Here is a 25,624-nt window from a genome sequence, read left to right as displayed (position 1 = left end):
CGGAGTGGGAAATGGGGTGAGAGTGAGTAGCAGGTGTTGGGTCAGTCAGCTGGCCAGCCATCAGGGCGGAGCCCAGTGGGGCTTGAAGGGGATACTGGAGGACATGCCGGGTTGGAGAAGAGCAACAGGGAAGGGAGCCTCTTCATCACGGCAGATTGCCTGTCTGAGCTCTTCTCAGCGGCCATGCATTGCCTTCCTCCTCGTCCCCATATTCCCTTGATTGGTTTTCAATCCTTGCCCATTGTTGTGTAATGGAGTCCCTTGGTGTCTGGATAGATAGAGGGGCAGTGACAGCACCCCGATGGAACATTCAAACCTGGGTAATAAGGAGCCCTAAACCTGAATAATAGTAGTGCAGCACGCAGGGGAACTGAGCCCCCACTCTGGGACCATCTTTGATTGTTTCAATTGGATTTGTCCAATCTCACATTTCACTTTACTAAGTTGTCACATTTTCTCTTGATTCTCAATGTAGGGTTCTGTTCTATTTTCCACAGTTGTCAAAGTTTCCCTAAACTTTGTCCCGGTGTTACCTTTGTTACTGAAAAAGCTATTTCCGATCGGGGACGGGCAGAGAAACGATTAATTGCTCGTTAAGAATTTGGTCAATTGTGTGGAATTGATTGTTAATTGTGCCTTGAAGCTATCAGGGGAAAATGGATAGCACTAATTCGCTGCAGTCTTCTAACATGCCGTTGATTCACTAGTTTGCCGTCTAAATAAGCAAATTTTTTTCTTTTTTCGGTTCATTAGTCAAATTTGCAAAATGAAACCGTAAGGTTGTAGACCAGCTTCTATGATATGATCTTACGAATCCCCCCACACCCTTTTTTCTTCCAAGCAATACGACGAATTGATTACCTAACAGTAGCCGCGCAATGTTTTGACTCCAAAGACAGAAAAATCAATGTCCCGACAAGAAGACCAGCGTTCGAAGCACCTGTCACACTTCTTATCTGCAACCAACAGCTCCGATAATTCACCCATATTGGTCAATTGATCGGAAAAATCGGTGCGATGTGTATTCTGTGTCATTCCGGTATAACTCCAATTATAGTTGAACTCTATGGAGGAAAGTCATTACAAATTTGGAGGTAGCACTAAAACCTATTTTCATGTGGTGACATTAAGAAATTGAGGTCTGTTATTTGTTCCACCGATTCCAAGCCTCCGTTTCCACTTTAATATAGAGTACGTGAATATATATAGTTATATTTTCATCTCATGAATGTAAATGAATATCCAATATTTTCCATCCCTCTGTTTTTAAGGTGTTTAATTTACTGTTTGAAGAGTGATTGCATATTTTTACTGAGGCGCAAAACAAATATCTGAAAGTCAACATTTGATATTTGGAATTAAATTGAAGCATATTATTTTATTTAAACATCTGCTGAGTCATTATTGACATTGGAGAAGGCTGTAAGAAAATATCAAATATTTTCCAACGTTAAGAACCAAAGGTTCTGGCGGCATTGCTGTGATGAACCGCAGCGTTGACTGTTGCTGAAAGAAAAACGTTGGTCAGCGAGCTGACTGGCGGATGAGCAGATGAAGACCGAGTACAAGTCAAACACGAGGGAAAGCTACTGCTCGATTGTCATATGAAAACAACTGAGAGTGAGATTCCAGTTAAAACTGGATAATTTGTTCTGATACATTTTTTTGTACAAACTACAGACACTATTATCGTCAAGGACATAATGTATTTTCGTTCTCAGTTAAAGCTTGGCAGATACGTTGATTTTGCTGAAATACTGCGGTTTGGCAGGAAAATGGACAGTGGCCATTTATATTCTTCTTTTGGAAGTTTAATCATGTTTACTGAGTTGTTAGTTTTTGTTTTACTTATTAAGTATTATAATCTAATGATAATTTGGCTGTGTTAAAGATGAAATGTGTTTTTAAATTAATCCTCGTTTTGTTTTAAACTTTGGCTGACATCACTCAGTAATATCGATTATAGAATGAATCATTTGATATCATGTTTCGTGACAATTTCTCAAGTTATGCTTGCCGATTGAGCGAATGGTAACTGTCTCTGCTCGTTCTGTTTTGGATTTGTGCATATAGTATGCGTGTGCTCTTGTCCGCACATATGCACACACGTGTGTTTTCCCTGCAGTGTAACAGAAGGGATGGCAGGTCTGCAAGACTGCGGCGTGACGGGCGTTTAATGAGGACGTTCTCACAGGAGCCAACAAATACAATCCACGTCCTGCTCACAGGAGGAAAGAGGATGCTCCTTTGCTCATCGGCAAACAATTACCATGCGCTTACAATAGGCTTACGTTCGTTATTGACAACATTACCCTCTAATTTGCTAGCATGACCTAAAGGAAAGCTGGAATCCTTAGATAGGCAAGACAGTGGTGTGATGTCCATTGACTTAATCATGGACGCAAATTGTGAGTTTTAGAGGTTACTGTTTTGATTGCTAATTGGGGGGGGGGGGGGGGGGGAGAGAGAGAGAGAGAGAGAGAGAGAGAGAGAGAGAGAGAGAGAGAGAGAGAGAGAGAGAGAGAGAGAGAGAGAGAGAGAGAGAGAGAGAGAGAGGTAGTATATATGTGCGGTTTGTAACGTTTTTGTTACCTAAAGCCATACAATTCTGCTTTTGTTACGAACCAGTGTGCTAACGCCTCCATGAGTCATAACAGACACTACAATGTTATGAGGACTTGCTGTGAGTCATCTTCGAATGAACATGAACAGAACACCCATTGTCAATGCAAAATCACACATTGTCACATCATGACTATCACAAAAGAGCTATATTAAGCTCATTGTTGTCATGATAAAACAAAAACTGTGTCAACAGTATAATTTGTGACTGGAATGTATCCTTCCATTTAATTTGTTGGGGAACAACAATATATGCCTTTATTTCCCCCTCGATGCAATAAAACCACCCAAACATTTACAGTTAGTCAATTTGCATCGGGGTCCAAACCAATATATATTGCGCTAGACCTTCGGGGCTAAAGTAGCCTAGCAGTTAGACAGACTGCCACGTTAAGAATTGTTCGACCCTGGCAGACGTTTTTGCTCCACTGCGGGCTATGCGAGTTCAACAGAACATTTCTGGTCATATTCAAATAACAGGCCAGGAATCACCAACTACTGTGTTAGAGTTATGCAGTCGAGTGTGAAAAGCTTTTCTGCTACCTGCCTGCTGTGAATCCGAGTGAAGCAGTGCGAGTAGGTGAGCTCGCCATATGCAGAGCAGAGCCATAATGTGCAAAGTACATCTGTTACTTTGAATAGAGGAAGAGCCAAACCTGTTCATCATAACACTTTTTTTATGGGTCATCAAACATGTCAGCCGCGTTCACACTGTTTGAAGGGGTGTTGTTTACTGTACACATGTTGCAAAGTTCTGGCTATTCATTAGCACACAACAAAGGCTTGGATGATAAGAGATCTGTCCTTGAAAACACTTCTCGCCAAACGTTCTGCTGCCTTTGTGTGTAAATCAGTATTCACATTGAAACCAATTGATAATACTCCTACCCCCAAAAAGAAAAAAAATTAAGGGGAGAAAAAGGAAGGCCCAACATGGCTGCAGCAACTCCGCCCTAGAAACCATCTCATCTTGGTGTCAGTACCAGCAGCGAGATCTCAATTTGTGCTAGTAATGAGCCTGCTTCAGGTCCCAGTAGCCATGGAAGTAGCAGCCGAGTGATAAAGATGAAGTGTGCCGCGGCTCCCATGGTGCCTTTTAGCAAAGTGGAACATTGACCACGAGATCTCTATCTCATTGATCAGACGATTCAGATGGGGGAAGAAAAAAAAAAGTTCATTTCCTCCTGGAGTCCGTTCCTCACTCCACTGCCCTTTTCCAGAACCAATGTCATTGGAAAATGAGCTAGCTAGAAAGGCTCTCCTGTTAGGCTATACCAGTCATGACCGGGAAAGCACTTTCTGCATATACCCAACCTCTTCCCTAACCTCTTATGGAGTCTTATTGGAGAGTGGTGTAAAAGATTCAGTGAGTAGGTGGATGGATATCTCCCTAGTGGCTGAATAAAGACATCTGAGGAAAGTGGTGACCGCTCGAAAGGCAAAAAGTTGAACGTGAGAAACAGTCCGGAGTCGTTACTTTTTGCTCTTAAGTATTACTCGTTTAAATTGCCCTGACTCTTTAAAACATTAATCTTAAAATTATCATCATCCACCATTGAAAACCACATAAAATTGTACTGCGGCATAATCTTTGAATGAGTCTTATCGTCACACTCCACAATGAGTATTGTAGACTAAGTCTTAACATAGTCAGACCATCTGGTAAAAGCGTATAACTAAAAAAAATAATCAATATGTGTTTTATATGATGTTTGAACAAGTTCGGCAGAAAGCCCATTCAAAATTGGACCTAACAATCATTTTGCATTTAATAATCGGTTACCACTTGTGTCCAGTGGTGGTGCTAGACCTTTATCATTGGGAGTATGCAAGATTTCCAATTCTTGACTTTGGGCATATGACTGGAATGTCTAACATTGCAGCAGGCTTATTAGCTCCATTTTGTTTTTCTTTGACTCTGCCTGGGCAGTGTCTATTGAGATTAAGCAAGCACCTCACCATCATTAATAAGCAAGTTGCAGCTTTGACTTTGCAATCCTTATAACATTCCGCAGTTTCTTCTCTTGTTGCTTGTCTTGCTGCACTGCGACCATTCAAATGAAAGTGTTTTGCAAGTTGTCAAAGACTTAGTTCCTGTGAAAGTGGATCTAAGCTTTTTCCCCGAGTCCATTATTTTGATGTCAACGCTCGTAAATGGTTTTGCTGTTAAAATAGCACTACGAATATGACTCTTTGTCAGCAAGACAAACTCAAAAGTCTGATTTGCCAACTTCTTTGCTCTTCAGCATTTTGTGACACTGCAGTTTCTCAATTTTGCAATCTTTTCACCAAAAGATGACAAACAAAAGTAAAGACACTAGCTCTCTCCATTAGCTAAAAAAATGCTTTTCATCTGGATTTGGCATGGATAAGAGATATTTAATTTGTAAATCTCCTAAAATGATGGACATTCATAACTCTGCAACATGGAGTGGCAGCCTTTAGTATTCCCTGGTTTCCATTAGCCGCCAGAAGCGTGCCTGACCCGCTTATCATTTACACTTGGGTGTGAGACGAAGGGAAAAGGGCGAGAAAGAAATAGGTTGCAGAGGGCAAATGATAAAGTAAGCAAGACAGGCGCAGGAAGAGCCCGAGAACAATAACAAGGAAAACTCGGCGAGCTGTGGCGAGTGTAGATTCCATAATAACGGATATTAGAAAAAATGTCTCTAGATAGAGAAGAAAATTGACTGGAAATATTGTATGGCAACACAAAAGCAGAGGAATGAGTGCAAATTAGAGCAACAAGTGCAAATGGGTTTGTAATATTGACAGGAGAAGGAATGTCACACAATAAATTTATGGAAATTTCCCTTGGGGGTGGGGGGGGCATGATGGGGGGCTTAGAAATGAAAATTAACTTGGTAGCATGTTAGAGAGATACGAAAATAGGTTGTATGGACTTCCCAATTGCTTTTTCGAACGTCTTAGAGCCACGAAGAGTGCAACAAAGCCAGCTATCAGAAGCGGGGTTACGAAGATTTATTCAAGCTAACCATTTTCCCTGATTATTGAAACATTTATCGTTTTAATCTTGAGGTGATGCAATTTTATGACACTTCTGAGACAGTTCAAGTGTCCAAGAGGGTTCATAGAATTGTTTGTAAATATATTTTCAACACTTTGGTGCATAATGCATAAAAATAAAAGACAATCACAAATCAATATTGTTTATTTGAGGAAAAAAATATGAAATGTTTGGACGGGTCTTCAAATTAAGTATAAATCATTTTGCAGATTTTGACAAATAGCAATCAGTTCATTATTGTCTCAAGCGCTATGTTTGGTCAAATGATTTCATGAGTTATGCTATTCCAAAAAGGCTCATAATTTAATTTGATTGCCATTATCGTTAAAATGAAATGTGTTTTGCCGGATCACGTTCTATTTTATTTACACATTTTACAAATATTGCCAGGGTATGCAAATTTATGAGCATGACTTAAGTCGGAGATCAAGGAAACATCAACTCTCCTACATACTCAATATCTTTCTAATCATCTTTTATTCTGATGGGTTGCAATGGGGGGGGGGGGGGGGGGACATCAGAGCAATGATGTAATAAAGCATGAAATGTGCAACCAAAAGAAATGTCAACTAATCTAAAATGAAAGAGATTTGTGTAATGATTAATTTAACAAGTCATTCTTTTTTTCACAGAATTATGTCCCCGTGGCAGTTTCTATTACCAATCGTATGGTTTGTCATCATTTGTGAGCAACAACTACACAATCAATTATATCGTTAATCATTTTGTACTTTTGGAGATTTGGAGATCAGAGCTTCTTATCTTTTAAGACATTGGTATCCAAGTCAAGGCCCGCGGGCCAGATACGGCCTGCCACATCATTTTATGTGGCCCGCAAAGACAAATTCTGCATCGACTTCATGCGCTAATACTAAAATTACAAATTGTATTTACTTTATTTTAAGAATTCCTCACTGAGATGGATCGCGAGAGCTGAAGAAAAGTGAAAAATGGCATCATACATGTTTTTTCATATATCTGCGGCAACATGTTGAGCACTTATGGCACTCTTATGGTACGTCTTCTCCAATAACAAATTTTTTTTATATGATGAATTATTCTTTCTTCAAATGTGATGTTAGAAAACCTCTGACACAGAATTACAGTCTTTTCCAACAACACCTTTTTTTCTGTATGATTAGTCATTCTTTCTAAGTATTTGATGTTTGCATGGCCTCTCAGACACAGTACGTTATTATTCCTCACCTGGCATTGCTAGCTGCTTTTTTTTTTTTTTATTAGCCACTGGTTCAATTTATGTCTCTTAAGCCCACCAGAGCAGAACACACTTTCAACGGCGTTGTGAATGAGAGTACGCCATTAAATATTTACTTCCTCTCCTTCGACTTGGCATGAGAGAGCAGGTATGCTTTCTGGATGCTTTTTCTGCCAGGGAGTTAAAAAAAAAAAAGCTGCAGGTCTGCATTGGTCTGGAGCAGTGAAGCAAATGAGCGATGAATATGTGTCCTGGCTGCACGACGATAGCAGCTGCCATGCGCCGGCCGGGCTTTTGACCGGCGTCTGGCACGGGAGCGCTCTAATTTAAGCATAGCTGCAGTGTAAACGCTCTCCGGGCCAGAAAGGATTTGCGGGCTTGGCTCTCGGACTTATCGAGTGACAAAAAAGCTGCTGAATAGCTGGAAGGCTCGTAGGTGAAAATCATTTTCGACAGCTCCGTAAACACTCGACACAAACTGAGAAGACACCACCATGTAGGTTATGAATAGGCAAATGGCGTAATTAGGGATAGGGAGAAAACAAAAAAGGAGCAAGTGCTTCTGATATAACCCAAAGAACAAATTAAGAGGCCAAAAAGAAGCAGGCATCAAAGCGAAATTCACATAAGCGACCGCAATTTGCAGCTGCTTATGGAGAACGCGGCCTTATTTGTCAGTGCATTGTGTGTTTATCTACCTGTGAGTGTTTGAAGGGAAAAATCTCATTATTGCTTATCTCAGGGGGCTCGTGCTCTACCAGTGACCCCTCCAAGTCAAAACTGCGCCCACCTGACCCCGAGCTCACCTCTAAATCCTACCTGAGTGCCCTACCTCCCTCCCTCCATCCACCATGTAGTGGTGTAATCTCTCCGCTCTCCTCCAAGCAGATGGCTTTGCAAGCCCCGAGCAACTACAGAACATCAGACTTGATATTAATATTCATGACTTTCTAACACATTTGAGTCACAGAAAAAAAAAAGACTCTTTCTACTTAGACACAGGGTTGATGTACATTTCATGGTACAGGAGTGGAAACTAGGTTGCAAAAATGTAAGAATGGGAGCTGACCTAATCAAGCCATCACATACAAAGTTTCCATAACAAATAGGAAAAAAAAAATTGTACAAAACTAGGCTCAATTTGATTGCCACAGGGGTTGTGAGTGCAAGGCGTTTTGGAAAAATGTTGTACTTCTAAAAAATGCAAAACAAAAGTCACCTTGGACCGACATCAAGTATAATAGGCAGGAACATAGACAAACCTATTTTAGAAAAAGGTTCAGACTCAAAAGGTTAGTCACACTAAAATGGTGGATCAACTAGAAGGCATGTATTCTTTATCCTCTGCGAAAACCGATCCACTGTATTATACTGCCCCTAAGTGGCCGAGTGGTGCACAACAGAAGGAGCAGCACAATGTCCATCAAATTGAAGTAGTTAGGCAAAAAAGTTTAATTTCTTTATATTCTAACTGAACAAATCCAAGTTGAACTTGGATGGCGTTCAATTCCTAACAGAGTAAATTGTAATTGTCGCGCTCATTGGTCCTTCGCATATAAAATATAAATTTTAAATTCCTTCATGTAAAATGATGAAGCAAATGGAGCCATGGAAAATGGAGCGTAAATTCCAGTTCCTCTGCCAGCCTGCAGATAAGCAACACGACTCTTATCTAATGCATGACTAAATATTTCTCATTAGACAATATAAATCTGCCCTTGCACAAAATCCTGACCCCGAGGTCCGCATGTCTGACTGCAAAGGATCGAAAGAAACCGGCGGCGTGGCGCGGGCAGTCAGCCGCCTTCTCCACAGTCGCTGCCCCGCCATTAGTTACTGCGAAACCCAGATGGGCTCGGTCCCACAGCGCACCGGCAGATGGAGATTGATAGGCGGCTGTCCATGATGTGCTGATCATCTCGTGGGCTCTGTCGGCCGCAATATTGGAGCAAATGTTCCACGCAAGCCGCAACGGGACGGCACAGCATCTGTGGCCTCGCTCTCACGCTGTGCGATCACCTTAGCAGTGTGCACAGTGGAAACAGGTCGCGCACACAAAGTCTACCCCCCCCCCCCGAGCAAATATTGTTCAGGGTGACCCGCTTTCACCTTGAACAACAAAAAGAAACTGATGATGTATTCGTAATGTGACAACCGCTGTAACATTTTATATCCACTTTCAGCAGATGAATCATTGATGCACTGGTGCGTTCCTTCAGTTGAAATGAATCCCTTTAAAAAAAAAATTTTAAAAAAAGCCTGAAAGAAATTTACAAGAACCAGATGCCATGACGAAATCGTGATTTCTTCTAAGTGAAATTTTTAAAATCATTTCTAGTCTGATTATATTGAAATACTGAACGCTAATTGTGTCGAGTGGGGCAGACTGGGTGGAATGAACAAATCTCTAAGTTCGGGAACTCATTGACGACGTGCCGTCAAGTCTGCACTCACAAATTCTGTGATTTTGGTTAGCAAGACTTCAAAATGGGCCCTGCAGCTAACTTTCAAGCCTGTGTATGAACAACAGCGCCTTTAATATGACATAATTACTGATATTTTTCTTATGAGTAAAAAAATGGCATCCATCTAAGAGCATCAGTGGATGACCTCTGATTTCTATTAGAGTTTCTCAAAGTGCTCTCTAAGTACTTTGCCATGTTTCTTTTGTATTATATCCTGAAACGTTGTCATTTTGAGTCGTCAAAGGTGTTTATTTTTACCGCTTCAAAAAAAACAACAAAAACCACCCAGACAATGTGAGGGCAGACACTCTTACTACTATTATTTTCACTTAAGTTTTTGAAACTAATGGTTTCTATTTGTTAGAAAAAGTTTTGTCAAGATTAAAAATAAGATCACAGAGTATTGTGTCGTAAAGTAAAAGAGATTGAAAATTTCCAAACGACTGTTTAACTTTACCTTATGTCACCATGTCATACCTTTAGTTACATTCAAAGACATCGTGACTGTCTAAGTCGCTCAGCTCGGAGGGCATTTTGGGGAGGGGGTGGCAAGTGATAGGGTGCCTATCTGATTTGGGATGCAACATTAGGCCACCAGCCAATCTTCTCATCTCCTGCGGAGCATTTTCACAGAGGCCTGCTGCAGACTATCAAATATTCAATAAAGGTTTATTTCCCAAAGGCGAGTTTCTCTCCCATGCTGTTGGATGAGCCTGATTTGCAGCAGTTTCTGAATTATTGTACATTGCGAGTACGGAGGTAATCGTGGTTGCGGTTCTTTTCTCACCAAACACATGCGCTACAATTTTCCACTGGATATGTTATTTATATACACACAAGATTTTTTTTTTTTCCAGAGGTTATCTTGGTTCAGAGTTCTGATGAGAATCAGTTTATTTTTTACTCAAAGCTTCAGCTCAAGTTCCAAATTGTAGTAAACAAACTGAGAGGCGTACACATGCATATAATAAAAAAATAAATGTATAAATAATGCCCAAATGACTTTCGAAATGGAAATCGACTCATATTTTTAACTCCTTGTCACCAAGTGTTCGGAAACAATCTAGAAACCTGAAATGGAAGCTATAGGTGTGGAGATTTTACAGCAATCCGAAGTAGGAGTAAAGAGTTCATAATTTCATAGGAAGCTATGAAACAAATATTGTTTGACAGCCATTTCTTGCAAAAATACCCGAAGCTAAAGTACCCTGCAACACCATTTCACATGACAGGAGGGATAAGACCTTGTCACTGCAGGCTGGCATTTAGATGGAGTCCAATGGCTGACAGTTTCGGAACTCACTTTTGGAAGGAAATCATTCTAAACTGTGGGGTGTGTAATACACCAAGAGTCCATTATTTCTTGTGCGATATTATTTGGGGGACAGATTCACTTACCGTTAAGAGATCAATAAACTAACCTCATAACTATCAGAAGGAAAGATGCATTATATTAGAGGCTAGGCATAGGCAAGCTAGCTCACAGCATGTCGCGCAAACGCAGTGGCTAACAGTCATTGAGAAGGAAGACACGCAGGGGAGGGGTTTAAAAAAAATCTGCAAAAATCTCAATCTCAAAGACATTAAATCTGCAGTGATATAAATGTAAAAGTCCTCTTTGTGGATCTTCAATATTTATACAATAGGGATTATCACAGTGGGTGTTGCAAAGCAGTGAGCTCAGGCAATCAATGCCAAGTGACACTCGGAACAGCAGGCAGTCAGTGTCTGTTTGCTTGTTTGACAGACTGAAACATGGCGTGTAGCACATGATGTAACAGAGACTGCTGAGGCTAAGCGCTGCCACGTATGGATGTCACATGTCATTATGGCCAAATTCAAAATGAATGATCACACAACGCACGCCACAATCTTAAATTATTCACGGACCGTTTTATAACTCTTTTTAACTTCCATGTCTTGACACTGGAAGCATCAGAAAGAAGTCAAAATGATATGATGTTATGATTAAATTATGGATGGGGAAATCGTCTCAGTGTTACATGCCATCGTTTTATAAGTCAATAATCGTATATCATGATTCGTAAAGGGCGGTCAATGAACGTAGGAATGATGTCATTTATACGGGTTGACTAGTTCAACCTCAGCTTCTTTAAACGCACACACTTTCAGATCAATGCCTAAGTGGAATGAACAACGAGGGCAGACAAATGAACCTAAATTTAAAACATTGGCAATTTCACACAGCATGCATTTCCTTATAACCTCATTAGGTACACTTGTAGGCACACAATCTATTACGACTGCTCGCCTACAGATTGCAAACATTTATGTTAAATTTTGGTAATCAGAGAGGCATTCTCTTGCTTTTAAAGTGATGCCCAACCACTGTGTGCAAGAGACCAACTTTATATTGTGGTTGAAGTGGATTTCACAAGTTAATATAACGTACATATTTTTGAAGTGTTTTGAAGTTACTTTTTGTATGAAACTGTCAAAACAAAGCCCAAGTTTTTAATTTGGATTAAATTAGCAACCAATGAAGGAGAAATGTGAGATGTCACCTCATGATTGTTAGCAGATTTGGCCAAAAGTGCAATAAATTAAAAAAAAACTAATTATTATCCCAAAAATGGATGGTGAGCCAAAAATGGAATCTTTCCAATTCATTGCCTCATAATCATGTGTCTGTTTAGTGTTGTGAGGAAAATAATCAGGTTAGATGGCTCATAGATGTAATTGAAAGAAAATAAACTCGTAATTACAGGCAAAGCAATTTTCATAATGATAATTTCCAAGCAGAGGTTAGTGTTGGTGAAAATTCATTCAAGTGCTATTCCAAAACACATCACTTGAGGAATTTTGTTAAATCCAAATTGTGGGTAAATCAACTCACCTCCTTCTCACCACAGATATTACTGATGATGGAGTTGGAGGCCGGACTGGCTGAGGGACCGAGGACCGCCACCACGCCCTTTGACATAATTTGGCACACTGAGAAGAAAAACAAGTGTTACTATTAGCAAAAAAAAAAAAAAAAGACTTTAGACATCTTTGCTTTTTCTTTGGCTTTTTTTTTTTTTGCATGATTCTCAAAATTGCACTGCTTGTTTTACTCCAGTGACACTTTTGACCCTTGTATGCATTTGTTGCCATGGTAACATTTGTTGAGCACCATCTCAAATGGATTAGAATTCACAGATTCTACTGTGACTTGTGTGAGGATCTGATAGGAATGTAAAACTGACATGACTGGAGGAGACAGATAAGCAGTAGATAAATAAACAGTAAACCACAAATGGATGGTGATAACCTGTTTGATATAACATCATGAATCCTGGTTATATGTTTTATCTGCTTTACCTTTGGGGCCGTGAATACTAAAAATTCACTCTTTGGTATACAAACTATATATTTTCATCTCCCATAACACAAACCAGATATTTCTTGTGGGTTTATAATCCCTGGCTTCCAATTAAACTTCGATGCCCAATGAAGCGAGCCAGGCACGTATAGTACAACTATGTAAGGATGAACATGTGTGTGTGTGTGAGAGAAAGAAGCAAAGGAGGACACGTTTCAGGTCCGTGTGGTGTCTCCAGAGGCAGTGAAACGAATGATTAAGAAGTAATCCCTCAGTCACCCGTGGGGGCTTGCGGAGACGTGCATATGTGCGCGTTTGCACTTGTGCGCCCATCCACATATTTGCACCTGTTTTTGTGGCTTCAGCAGATTATGAGGATGAATGATGACAACATGGTGAGACTCTTCCATTAGCACAGCTAGGAGGAGGTGTGCATGTGATTGTCTTTGGAGTATTCAAATGAATATTGGTTGGGGAGGTTTTAGACGTGGTCCCATCTTCATCGGAACTGGCGTTTGGAATTTATTAAACTACCCCGGTGCACAAAAGTTATTTGGTTTTGTCACTCGAAAGATCTCGAGTCTCATCGTAAAGTGTGTGCGGCTCCCTGCAGTAGAACTATCAATGTCAAACACAATTTAATATGGGATGCTGCTTGACCACCATCTTCGATGTTTTCAGTAACATTTTAATATTATTTTAATATATATATTTTATTAATATATATAAATATTATATATTTTGTTAATTTATTATTTTATTTATATACTTTATTAATTTATTATATTTTGTTATTATTATTATTTTATTTATATACTTTATTAATTTATTATATTTTGTTATTATTATTATTAATATTATTATTAATTAATAATTTAATAATATAAACTGTATTTGGCCTCACCCCAAAATTCTCTGAGGCATGTTTTTTTTTTTTTTTCCCTTCCAAATACATAACTGAGTGCTGGAGAAGATTTGGACTTTTTCGATCAGGTACCGACCGCTCCCTCCGTGATATTCCCATCTAACCAAGACCACTCATCCGTCCCTAATCCAATTTCTCCCTTTAATTCCGCATATTGTCACACACAAAACATTTGCCAAGTGCACACAGCACACCAACCTGCTTCATTGTGACATGAGAAATATTTTGACCGCTCATCCATGTAAACCAAAAAAAAGTAATAAAGCTGAAGCTCTGTCGGTGATAGTCGAACAGATTCACATGGAAAATCAATACACACACTCTCCAGTCACAGCAGATGACAGTAACCACATAATTCGTATCTCCAAGTCCTATGGCATTGATTTCAGATACTTTTAGATTCAAACATTAAAAGGTCAGTATGGAGATTTGCAGAGACAAACAGCATTGGGAAATCAGTTTTCATTTTCTAGTCTATTTAAATAAAAATAATGGTTGGCAGGAGAAGGCATGTGTTTGTTAGTCAGGTAGAGAGAGAGCAGGAGCTATTCAAGGTTGCATGATGAATATTGTGTGGTATTCACGGAATGTTAATGTAAAAAGGCAATTTATATTAGGAGAGTTTGGGGGAAAAAAATCCATTTACGGAAGGCATTTTTAGTATATTTTTTACTAACTACTGATGTTTATTTTGACGGTGGATGTCAATTTAATTATTACTGTAAATAAGGCCACAAAATTGGAAAATTAAATTAGAGACTGTGATACATGAACATGAACCTTGAATACTGTGAATTAATTAACTCAATCAATGATTGCTTTTCCACACTTTGCTTCACAGTCACACTGCTAATCAAAAAATCTGGACACAATATATCATGTCACATAATCAACACACGAATAGAAAGTGAAGATGGAATAAAAACTGCAGGTGATAGGACTTCGTAAAAAAAAAAAAAAAAAACTCCAAGTCAACGAGAATTTGGTCAATTTGTCAATTTTGCTTGGTTTTGAAACCTCTTTTTCTCAAATTCCTCGATACCTAATGTTCCCACCAAGTTGGGTACATGAAGGTCCAAAATCTACATTTTAAAGAATGAGGAAACAGGGAAAAAAAATCTTGTACAACCCTTGACCACAAGGCGTAAGTCTCAAAACATTTCTCTGTATAATTAATTATTAAAATTGAATCGAGTCAAAGGCCATTACTCACTTGTTTCTCCCATTTCATATTCACTATCTCTGAGCAGCTCAAAGATGTCCACCTCCAACTTTCCAGTGATGGAGCGATTGCTGCTCCTGTTTATGCTGTCCTTGGCCAGCGTGATGGCCAGACGCTCACCTCTGCTGCACTCCATAGGATCGTCAAGGATGGCAGCTGCAAAGACAGACAGACACACAGGTGAATTTAAAGAAATGAACGGGCAAGTGAACAAATGAGTCCGAAGGATCGAATTCCTGAGAATCGGCTCCCAAAATGAACTTTTTTGATCAATTTCCTCGATCATTACTAAGATCTTTTCGGATGACAAAGAGAACGTAACTGCTAACACACAGAAACACACAGTGAGTCAAAAGAATCAAATTCCGGAGAATCGGCTCGTAAAATGAATCTTCTTGATTCATTTCCTTGGTCATTACTAAGTTCTTTTTGGACGGCGTAGAGAACTTGACTACTGATACACAGAAACACACAGTGAGTCAAAAGAATCGAATTCCGGAGCATCGGCTCTCAAAATGAATCTTTTTGACTCATTTCCTTGTTCATTACTTCAATCTTTTTGGATGACGTAGAGAACTTAACTACTAACACACAGAAATACACTTGCTCTGTGCTCTGAAACAATTTCTTAAAAGTTTTACTACTATGGTACAAAAGAGAGAATGTAGTCTCTTGTGTCTTAACCAATATTCATTCATATAACAAAAAGTAATTTCTATCGTATGGAGTTGCCCCTCCATTACATGACCTTGGGGGTCTACTTTTAGATTAATCAGTGGCTTTTATGTTCACCCATAGGCTTTTATTATTCGCACAAAACTCGCAATGGCCTCTTCATAAGAGTAATGTAACCCATGTGATCTTTCGTTTTCACCTTTGTTTTCCCTTCCGTTTCTCTCGTCTCATTAGTGCTACATTTCTTTGACAAGAACCAAATGTGTGATCTCACCCCTCCCAGCCACCCAAGCGATTCTGAGTCACGAAATGGCACATTACACACGTCTGAAGAAATGTAACCAATCTATCCAGACTGCTAGGCATGTGTCTGTTAAATGAAACTTAGAATTCTAACGTGGCCCGCTCTTATGGGATCTGACATTTAGGGTCGGTCAATACGTGACAGCTGGCAAACAAGGAAGACTGATTCCATACAGGGAAACATGACTTGGCCCTTGATCCAGCGAAAGCAATCAATGAGTTGTTGGGAGGTGTGCTAAGGCTTTGGACCGTGGAAGAAAGTCTTTGTGACGGCAAGCATTTAAAAAAAAAAAGAAAATCCTCAGAGCGCAAAGCAGCAGAAAGTGATCTTTGGAGGTCTATTAGCATCTCTCACAGATGCGATCCTTTTGTAAACATGCACGCCTGGCTGATTTGCTACGCCAATACCCATTGAGCATTCGACGGCACTAAACTATTAAGCAAATCAACTTTTTCATCTGCAATAATAGTTTGTCGAGGCAGACTGGGAGCCTTTATTGCATGGTGCAGTGCAATTACTACATTCAAATTTAATGCACTAGTTGGGCCACGTTCGCGAGGGTACACTTTGGAAAGGTTAGCCCTGATTTGGCTTGTGCTTCTCAACAGGTATGTACTGTAGCTGAGATGCCAATTGCTGCGTCAGCGACATGCATGGATAGCGTGACATCACACCGGTGTGGCACAATATAACAATTAAATTCCAACAAAGTAAGAGTCAGGAGTTCTGGTAGATTGCTATGGAATTGGAAGACAAAAGTATTGAAACTCAATCAACTGAGCCTCTCTGTTGCTTGCAAACTTTTAGGCAATACAAGTATTCAAAAAGGTGGCTTTTTATTGCTACTCCCAAACAACAACAAACAAAGCTAAACAACATAGGCGGGCTAGCAAATAGTATTGGTGTGAAGCATTTGAACACAAGTGATGGACTAACACATGTAAACAGTCAATAAAACCATACTCAAAGGCATATATTCTTTATCCTCTGCAAAGAACAATTACTACAGCTTAAGGATTTTTAACCGGCTCCCTATATGTACCCTAGACCCGAAAGTCCGACGGGGCCAAGAGGTGTATACAAGAAAGTGCAGTACGACATTTATTTGATTATTAAAACACATCCAGTCTTGAAGAAAATGGACTGTTTGTTTTCTCAAGAATAACAAAAGCAAATTGAATATCTAAAGGGGAGGCGTTCACAGTTCAAACTGCATCGGGGGGGTCAGATGATGTTCGTTGAAGTTTAGCCGCCTCTTAATGGTAAAAAAGGCAAAGGCGCTGCCCCATGCGATGCGTAGTACATGCTTTTAGTTGAAGTTTCAGTAAAGTGTCAGTCAAGGGTAAGAAACGCATTATCCTTTTGAGGAATCGACCGGCTGGTCTTATGTCTCCTTGTCCATCAGGCCGTCTACTAAATGCAGATCGAATGAACTACTTGAAGTCGACTGTACCTTGTATTTAATGGCGATGTGCTTAAAGGCGTTGGAGGTAAAAGCCATTACGTGATGGGGAAATGGTGAATAGTTCAGTTGACTTGATCTTTGACCAAAAGAATTTTGAACACGTTGTTGCCATGACTTTCATATGAATTGGACTTTTTCAGTTCATGTTTTTTTCACAAGTACTGACAGGTAAGTGTTGTGTACTTATTTGTCTGGCGAGTCAAGATATTTACAAGGGTCTTATTCAGGCTAGGTTCTAGAAAACTGCTTAAATAAAAATAGTAATTATAAAAATGAAAAAAAATATAAATAATAATTAATTCACTTATTCAGGTTGGTTTCTAAAAAAACTGCTTAAATAAAAATAATGAAAATGAAAAAAATTAAGACAAAAATAAATGGTGCGTTTAATTATTTTCCTCTAAATAAAACAATCATCAACTTTAGCCAGGAAAAGAACAAGTTTTGAAAGGCAACGTATAAATGAACATCCTTTGCGGAACCAAGCACTTTTGTCAAACATGAATACCAATATTTTTATTCAAATACATTCAGTGGAGATGTATTGAAAGAAATCTCAAGTATCAACCACTCACATAGCAATGATGCAGACCTCATAGCTGACGCACAAAGCCAACTGCCCTTTCCGATTACCTCCATTCATCCACTGTACAACATTCAAGCTGTCCTTTCTTAACAACACAAGAGCGGAATTAATTAAGGGGCTTCATCAAAAAAAAATCCTTTGAAAATGTCTTTCGGCATGATGCGCATGCGAGGTCAAGGTTTGTCAATGACGCGCAATTCAAATGGGTTTCTTTATCATACAAAGGTCGCCTTCATTACTGCACACTGTAATATAATATGGACATAGTGACGGATCCTTTTTTATTTTTATTTTTTTAAATCAAGTCCCTCCACAAACCTGCAGGAAGCACTTGTAACCTTACATAATTAGAAAACCTTGTTCTCAGAAGACAAGGTGGCAAGAAATTGACTTCCTGTCGTCACATGATGTAATCTAGCCCCCACAATGTGTGCAAATGGCCTGATGTGTGAAGTCATGTTAATGTGAGGCTGAACGCTAAAAGATAGACTGGACGCTTGGGTTGTCGCTTGAGAGGACGGGACCAGAATCAATCCATCACAGTCAAGACATGTTGGAATGTGACTAAATAAATCTTTACATTAGGGGAAGGCCATTTGACTTCATTTCCTTCATCGAATGAAGGAAACATTTGGATGGTTAAAATTTTAATAGGAAGGGAGAATCGTTCTGACCATTTTTCCATGCTACTGTCAATTATGAATTTTCAAGCTGAAGGGGGTAAAAAAAAAAAAAGCCGAAGTTTGTAGAATGACTCCACACTCGGGTTACTGTGACAATGTCAGCGTGATTACGGGACATCCACAAAGCGTAAAATCCAGCAGTGTTGCACCTGTCAGACGAGCACTCAGATTGATGAAATAGGCGCAGCCGGGGTCACGTAGGGAGTGGCAGGCGTCAAATAAGATAAATTGCGATGCATAACGAAAAACGAAACCAACCAAAGTGTTACAAAAGACTCTTGGGTGCAAAAAGCCACATGTGACACAACAGCAACGTGTTGAGTGTGATTTGCTTGGTGACAGCTAGTAAGGGTGTTAATGCTAATAAACACGGTAGTGCCCCACCCAAAAATATATATTTTTTTAGAGGTAGCAAGTGTGTAACATCAAACAGTCTGGCAGGCTTTTTTTTTTTTTAAACAAGTCCGGTCACGCAGACGTGAGCTGTCTGGATGGCGCCAGCCCACCCACTCCACTGCTTTTGTGAGTGAACTGACGACACTCAAGCAATACAATATTAGATGGCATCAGAGGTCCCACACCGCCATGTTGGACCGTACGCCCAGCCGACTCTCATCTTTGATTTCATTCTCTGATTCTATGACAGCAGAGAGACTCAATGCCAATCTCACAGAAGCTGGCTATCCAGGAAAGCAATTAATCAGCAAAAAAAAAAAACTAAATTAAATCAGCAGAGCCAAGAACAACACTCCAAATCCTGATGTCCTTATAGCTACTAATCTCTTTCCACGCTTTGTAGCTGCTGGCAGGAATTCTGACATCAAGAAGGAATGGCTTTCATTTGACAGTGGTGCAAGCGTGAGTGAGCAATGGTTGTCATGTGAAGACGGCCAAGGGAGTGCGGTTGACTGAACGCCTCGGCACACGGGAGCGGGAAGAAACAAAATGCAGAGAATCCTTGTGACAGGAGGTCGGGATAGACGTAGTCAGATGTAGCCTTCTAGTTTTCATTTACGACCCGAGCAAATGAGTGGAGGAAGCAGAGTGTAGAGGACATCAGAAGCATGAGTGCGCCATTGTGACTGCTGAGGGTTATGACTTTTCAATTAGTTTCAGAACATAACGTGCGGGCACTGTAACCTGTCTGCCTCAAATGATCTCAATAGAGAATAGAAATTGTACAAAAATGGCATTAATAAGAGGGGAACGACTTTGAAAAGAAACGTGTTGAGTTACATTTTATGCTAATTAAAAGTAAAATGGGCATGCTGATTTGAGAAGTGCACTCGGTTTTTGGTTTTTTTTTAGGCATTGTTTTATTTTTTTTTCCGTAGCAATAAAGAAAATGTGTTCCCCTGTGTTATTCTATACATCCCATCCTGGCCAATTTAAGTTAGCAATCGTAAAAAAAGTTACAGTTTTGATTTACCGATGAAAATGGAAGCTCATTGGGTGCGAGAAATATTTTTGAGTGGGATTAGGAAAATGTGATTCTGAGAAACTGATTGAAAAAAAAAAAAACGTCTTGGTGGCAATTTCCAACCAAAATACAGTGAGATGTAACGTGCCCTCTGACAGGGACATCTATTACACAGTCAAGGTTGTTAGACATATTCATTCATTCAGATTTCAGTTATATGCAGTGTTGGTCACCTTAAAATGACACTTTCAATCCTCGTTGCATTTTGGGAGCAGCAGTAGGAAATAACGATATTTATATTTTCCATAAAAAAAAAAAGTGAAATCATTCCTCCATCTAGTACATGCTCAGCAGATTGCCACATAAATATAAAAAGCTCTGAAGATACACATATTAACCTTCCACAAAGTTTCAAGTTAATCAGCTATGTTTTTTTGGGCGTGTTTCCAACCAACAAACAGCTGTCACGCTTTAGGACTTGGCAGAAGTAAAAAAAATAAAATAAAAAAAGTCATCAATGTACTGGATTCTTCCAATCAGCTCAAAAAGGTAAGCATATAAACCGGTTTTAAATTGATTGAAGCCAGCATGGCCAGTCTGGCTTTAAGGACCTTGCAGCAGAGAGAGGAAGCCATTGGAGGTAAAGCACTTTCATCTATTCACGGATTCATTCATGAAAAGATCAACCCTTCTGGATCATAACATGATGACAGCAGTGGAAATACGCATTGTGCGGTGTCTTGTAAAGTTACTGTCAAAACTGGGCACGGCAATGACATCATCCTTGAAAGGCTGTGGGCTCTCCGACGAAGAAAAGACGGATACTTGAGGAGACAGTACACCGGGACCATGTTCCACTACTTTTGTAGGTCAAAAACATGTTGATGGATAAATCTTTACAAGCAGAAATCATTTCAACTTTTGAGTTGTGATCGTGTGGTTAAAAATAGTCAAAGACTGAGAGAGAAGTGTGTGGGGGAAGACTAACTGTCAAGCGCAGAAAGTCATAGGGTGGTGAAAGTGAGAAATTCAGATTGTTTAGGTGCTGCTGTTTTGGTTAGCAGCAACATTCAGGAATTTATGTCTGTGTATGACTAAAAAGCATCAACTGTTTGTTGTTACTACCCGAGTTGGGAAGGGGAATTTATTTATGTGTTTGACAAACCCGGCGAATAAGGGAAGCGCAAAACAAGCTTTGACTAAAAGCATATAATATTGCATTCAAATTTGCCTTTCAATTTACAATACTTGAAAACGTCACCTCTTTAGTCTTTCCGAAAAAAAAATTCAAGTGTGAGTGCTAGGAAAATGAAAAAAAGTCAAATTCAATGAGCTGTTGAACACACACTATTAATTCTCCTTCTGTCTCGGACTCCAAATGAGTGAAATTTAATAAATGTTGCGCACAAGTACAGAGAGTATGACCAATAAGGCGGACAAATCAGATTATAATGAAAATAAATGAATATGTTTAGGCAAAGCCGTTGAAATCAACAGATGGGGTTTGACACAAAGTGAAAATATGAAGGCTGCGTCACATGGATGATCTCAGCAAGGACAACAGAGACGAGGTATAGACGGATGATGGTTATTATGAAGCAAATAGCAATGATGTGGCAGCTGTAGTTTGAATTTAGAACCCGAGGGATGAAAGGCTGGCAGGTTGGCAGGCAAAATAAAAAAAAAAAGAAGAAAAAGAAAACAAGCCTGAGGGAATTTCCACTCTTACTGGGTGTCATTAACTGTCAGTCGGCCTATCTTCCTGTGCAGACCTGGGCTACCAGATAGAGGCATGTAATTGTCTGCAAGGTCAAGGGAAAGCAGCAGATAGTTTGAGGAAAGGTTAAGAGGGGAAAATATGGCAAGAAAGGAGCTATATTTTAGAAATCAGGTTGTGATGACTAAAGAAAGGAGATGTTTACAAACCTCATTGTAAAACAAGTGAAGTGAAGGCCCAGAACCAAGTCATGACTTCAAACTCAGAGCAAAACCGCCATCGGCTGGTTTTTATTAACACACAAGAAGGCCGAGAACTAAGAATGGGAGTAAACTTGCTCAACTCTGAGGCAGACGTGCTAACTACCATTGTTTATTTTCTCTGACAAGAGTTGCTGTGGGTGAAATTGGAGAAATATAATTTCCTCATTTGAGATGAACGTGTCATCATGTTGATTATTATTCGATTGCACACAGTTACGATTAAGGATGGAGGAACAAGCATCAGTCTTTTTCTCATAACAACAAAGAAACCTCATGGTAGAAGAAGGGCTAATGGTAGAATTCAGCATCTTGAAACATCATAATTTGGACAAAGTGGCCCTGACGGAGCAGCACTTATCCACTTGAAGAAAAAAAAAAAATACTCAAAGTGAACTGAGCGGAAAATCAGCAGCCCTCGAGAATGTAAGTCCTTTTGAAAAGATGTGAAAGCTCAAGGATGATATCAGGGAGATATAGAATGAAATCACTAAGAGAGAGAGAGAGAGAGAGACGGTTATGAGGAAGAATGACAAGTAATGTGTGAAAGTTGAAGAGTTGTCTCCAAGAGATGCCATCGTGCAGTAGTATTCAAGAAATCTATCGAGTTGCCAATATTTGCTTGCATCTGACTTAATCTCTCTTCAGCCATTAGATTAGTTTAAACCTCAAAAATAGGTTATAGACAGGCGCGCACATAAGGGGTGCACTGGTGCGCCCACTGGAAATTAAAAATCCAATTCAAGTCAATCGTGCCACAATGGAATGCTCCAAAAGTGTTTTCCTGGCATTCTTCAACTTTTCCAGTCTATTGTTGGCCAGCAGTTTTTAAATATGTTGAAAGCATCAACTTCAAAATGAGTTTTTTTGCAAAGCAATAATGTTTGACCATTACCTATTATCTCTTTGTAGTCTGTTCAATTGAATATAGTAGGTTTTATAGAAACAAAAAGCCAAAAATGCTTTTGCAATTACAGTTGTAAAAGAACTGCAAGGTGGGCTATGCTACTATAATGTGTAAGCTGTGATAAGGTTGAAGGATGTGTAAACAGCACAGGGCTGGACATAAGCAGTGGCAAATAGTCCGCAGTGCTTCCTGGCAGGATCGCAGTCTCTAATCTGCGTTAAATTGATGGAAGAAATATAAATAGGACACCCATTGACTCATCCTGCACACAATGCTGATACCTGCAGACCAGTGCAGAGTTAATAACACAGCTGGCTGCTCAGGGAAAATAGCCGTCTTGTCTATACATGGTTAAAAGACTACCAGAGAGGCAACCCTAAATGTGAGCTTAATTACATCTGCGCTTATCTTATCAGTGTTGTCCACAATGTCCACAATTAAATACACTCACTTCCCTGAACGCTCTCCACGGTTATCCTGTGCCGATCTGGGCTTCTGAGAGCATTTGTAATGCACTAAGATCTAGAGTGCTGGTTGAAAGCCTTGATTAATGTGAACCCTGCATCAGAAAGGGAATTCAGCATGAAAATTTAACCTTAGAAATTCTGGGTGGACAAAAATGCCCTTTGCTGCTTCATTTAATTCAACTTAGACTAGGAATTTACAAACTGCAGTGATGCGTTGCAGGGAAGATGAAAGCCTGCATGCTACCTTGACAGATAGCTAGCTAGAGAGATGGAGATAAATAGAGATAGATTGATTGATTTTACTAACAGACTACTTTTGGTTGGCCCTGACCTTATATCAGAGCACCTGTTCTCACAGTGTACACGCTCAAGCCCTTCAGGCTGTCTACCTCTAGGGCCTTTTCTCTCGATGAGGTAGACTCGGCCATTTGACCCCGAGGCATTTTGTTCGGCCGCCATCCTATGAAAAACCTCCCTACAAGGGTCTGTCAAACCAAGGTGTTTAAACCTTACAGGGTACATTGTTTTCCAACACGCATATCAAAATAAGCAGTTTGATATTCAAACATGACCAAACGTGATGAGTGAACCCGCTGCCACTGAGTTGTCACACTTAAATAAGAGATATTTAAATCTATCAAAATATCAAAAATATCTGATGCCTGCATGTGTTTCCTATTCAACATTTAACCCTATTTAAACTAGACAAGCATTGTCAAAAATAATCAGAACGTATTCCATATCAGACATACTGGAATGTGTAGAACAAGAAAATCGGATTAGCTCAAGTGGTATTGTTAAGCAACTTTTGAATGTGGTCCAACAAAACATTTTTTTTAGTCATATAGGAATCTCCAGTATGATTTCGAACACAAAATGTAAACATGAAACGAGAAAAACGTGCAGAAATAAATGCAGTGGAGGACACAGAACACAGGATGATGAATTCATATAATCTGCCAAAAGCAAAACAATAAGATAAAGGGTCATAGTCGTCTCCATTAAACGGCTTTTTTCTTTAAGTGTGAATACAATGTAATATAACCTATTACAGAGATTAAAATGAAAAATGATTAAGGGGTAAGAATACACCGCTCAAAGGCGTAGTTACTGCATATTTTAGCCCCCCTCCGTGTCCCTTTGAAGGGCTTGATAAATTACCCAAAACGACACTGCAATAATTTAAGAGGAACAAAAGCAGCAGGCAATGCGAATAGCACAGCGCATATTCAACACAGTCATTAGTGAGTGGGAACAAAAAGATCATGTATGTGCTGGCGAGTTAGCAAAGATGGTGCTGAAGGCAAGTATGATGCCTGCTGATGACTGTGCTAACCAAATGTAATGTCCCCAAAAAAAAAAAACTGGCAACAACTGGGGTTGTGGAGGATCTCATGACTCAAAATTTTGAGTGGGCGCCATAATCGCAGATGTAGTGTAATGGAAGAGATGTTGGTACAGAGGGTCTACATTAAAGATGCTCCTCATGTGAGGACATGAGTGTGTTTATGTGGTGATGTTACTAAAAATAAAAAAATAAAAAAAGGCTGGATTGGAAAAACATTTTTCATCACGGCGGCTCAATTAAATCAACTTGGCCATTAGGGGGTAGTACATTATAGCCATGCAGGCCAATGAAGAAGAGTTTCACAACTACTTTTTGCACAAGCTGGTATGTATAGAAATACATGGATTTTACTACGTTTGACAATGATAGTTGGATTTGAATATACTAGTTAGAGATTAACACCCAGTATAGCAGAGATCATGTAGTCTTGCTTCACTTGCAATTCCTAAAACATGGTTACTCAATTTGAGGGGCCATGCCGTCATATCGTGTGTGTGTGTGTGTGTGTGTGTGTGAAATATCATGACACTGTTGTTGGCAAATATGACATGTGACAGGGACCTGAGCTAAAGAGAAATAGACTGTGACAAATCCACACCAAAAAAGATAGAACATAAAAATATTGTGTTTGGGTGGAAAGTTGTGGGCCATTTTAATGTTGTAGAGAGAGCTACACAATTTCACAGCATCACAACACTGACGTCAAACAAAGACGAAAGGTTAAAACAATAAAGTTAAATGGCAATGTCCAAATTTTAGCCATTAAAGATGTTTTCAACTGTGCCAGACATTTTTCAGCTGCTCCTGACCTGTGCATTTGAGATGTTTGTGATTCGTCATGTGTCTGTGACCATCGCTGCTTGGTATTACTTTGGTGGCTGGAATTAAAACGATTAACATAGGAACAAAAACAAGTAAAACTCTTGCTTCATTTAATTCCAGTTTGGTTAGACAGCTTTTAATTATCCCAGAACAGAAAGAACAACTTT

The 25,624-nt window shown here is 39.5% G+C and overlaps 1 protein-coding gene across 5 annotated transcripts in view; it reads right to left on the bottom strand.

The window, feature by feature from the left end:
• The window catches only part of grik4 (glutamate receptor, ionotropic, kainate 4), a 170,351-nt gene that overhangs the window by 59,784 nt on the left and 84,943 nt on the right, over window positions 1-25,624 (bottom strand). For all 5 annotated transcript variants that reach the window (XM_085916413.1, XM_085916414.1, XM_085916411.1 and 2 more), the window contains 2 exons: window positions 14,795-14,959; window positions 12,189-12,286 (listed from right to left, as the gene is read on the bottom strand). In XM_085916413.1, the coding sequence (XP_085772539.1) occupies window positions 12,189-12,286; window positions 14,795-14,959 (263 nt within the window). The remainder of the gene's footprint in view (window positions 1-12,188; window positions 12,287-14,794; window positions 14,960-25,624) is intronic.

This window comes from Syngnathus leptorhynchus, chromosome 7, assembly GCF_054491065.1.
Source record: "Syngnathus leptorhynchus isolate UIUO chromosome 7, UIUO_Slep, whole genome shotgun sequence".
NCBI lineage: Eukaryota > Metazoa > Chordata > Actinopteri > Syngnathiformes > Syngnathidae > Syngnathus > Syngnathus leptorhynchus.
The sequence above is the reverse complement of the archived record's forward strand: the minus strand, read 5'-3'. Positions and strand labels throughout refer to the sequence as shown.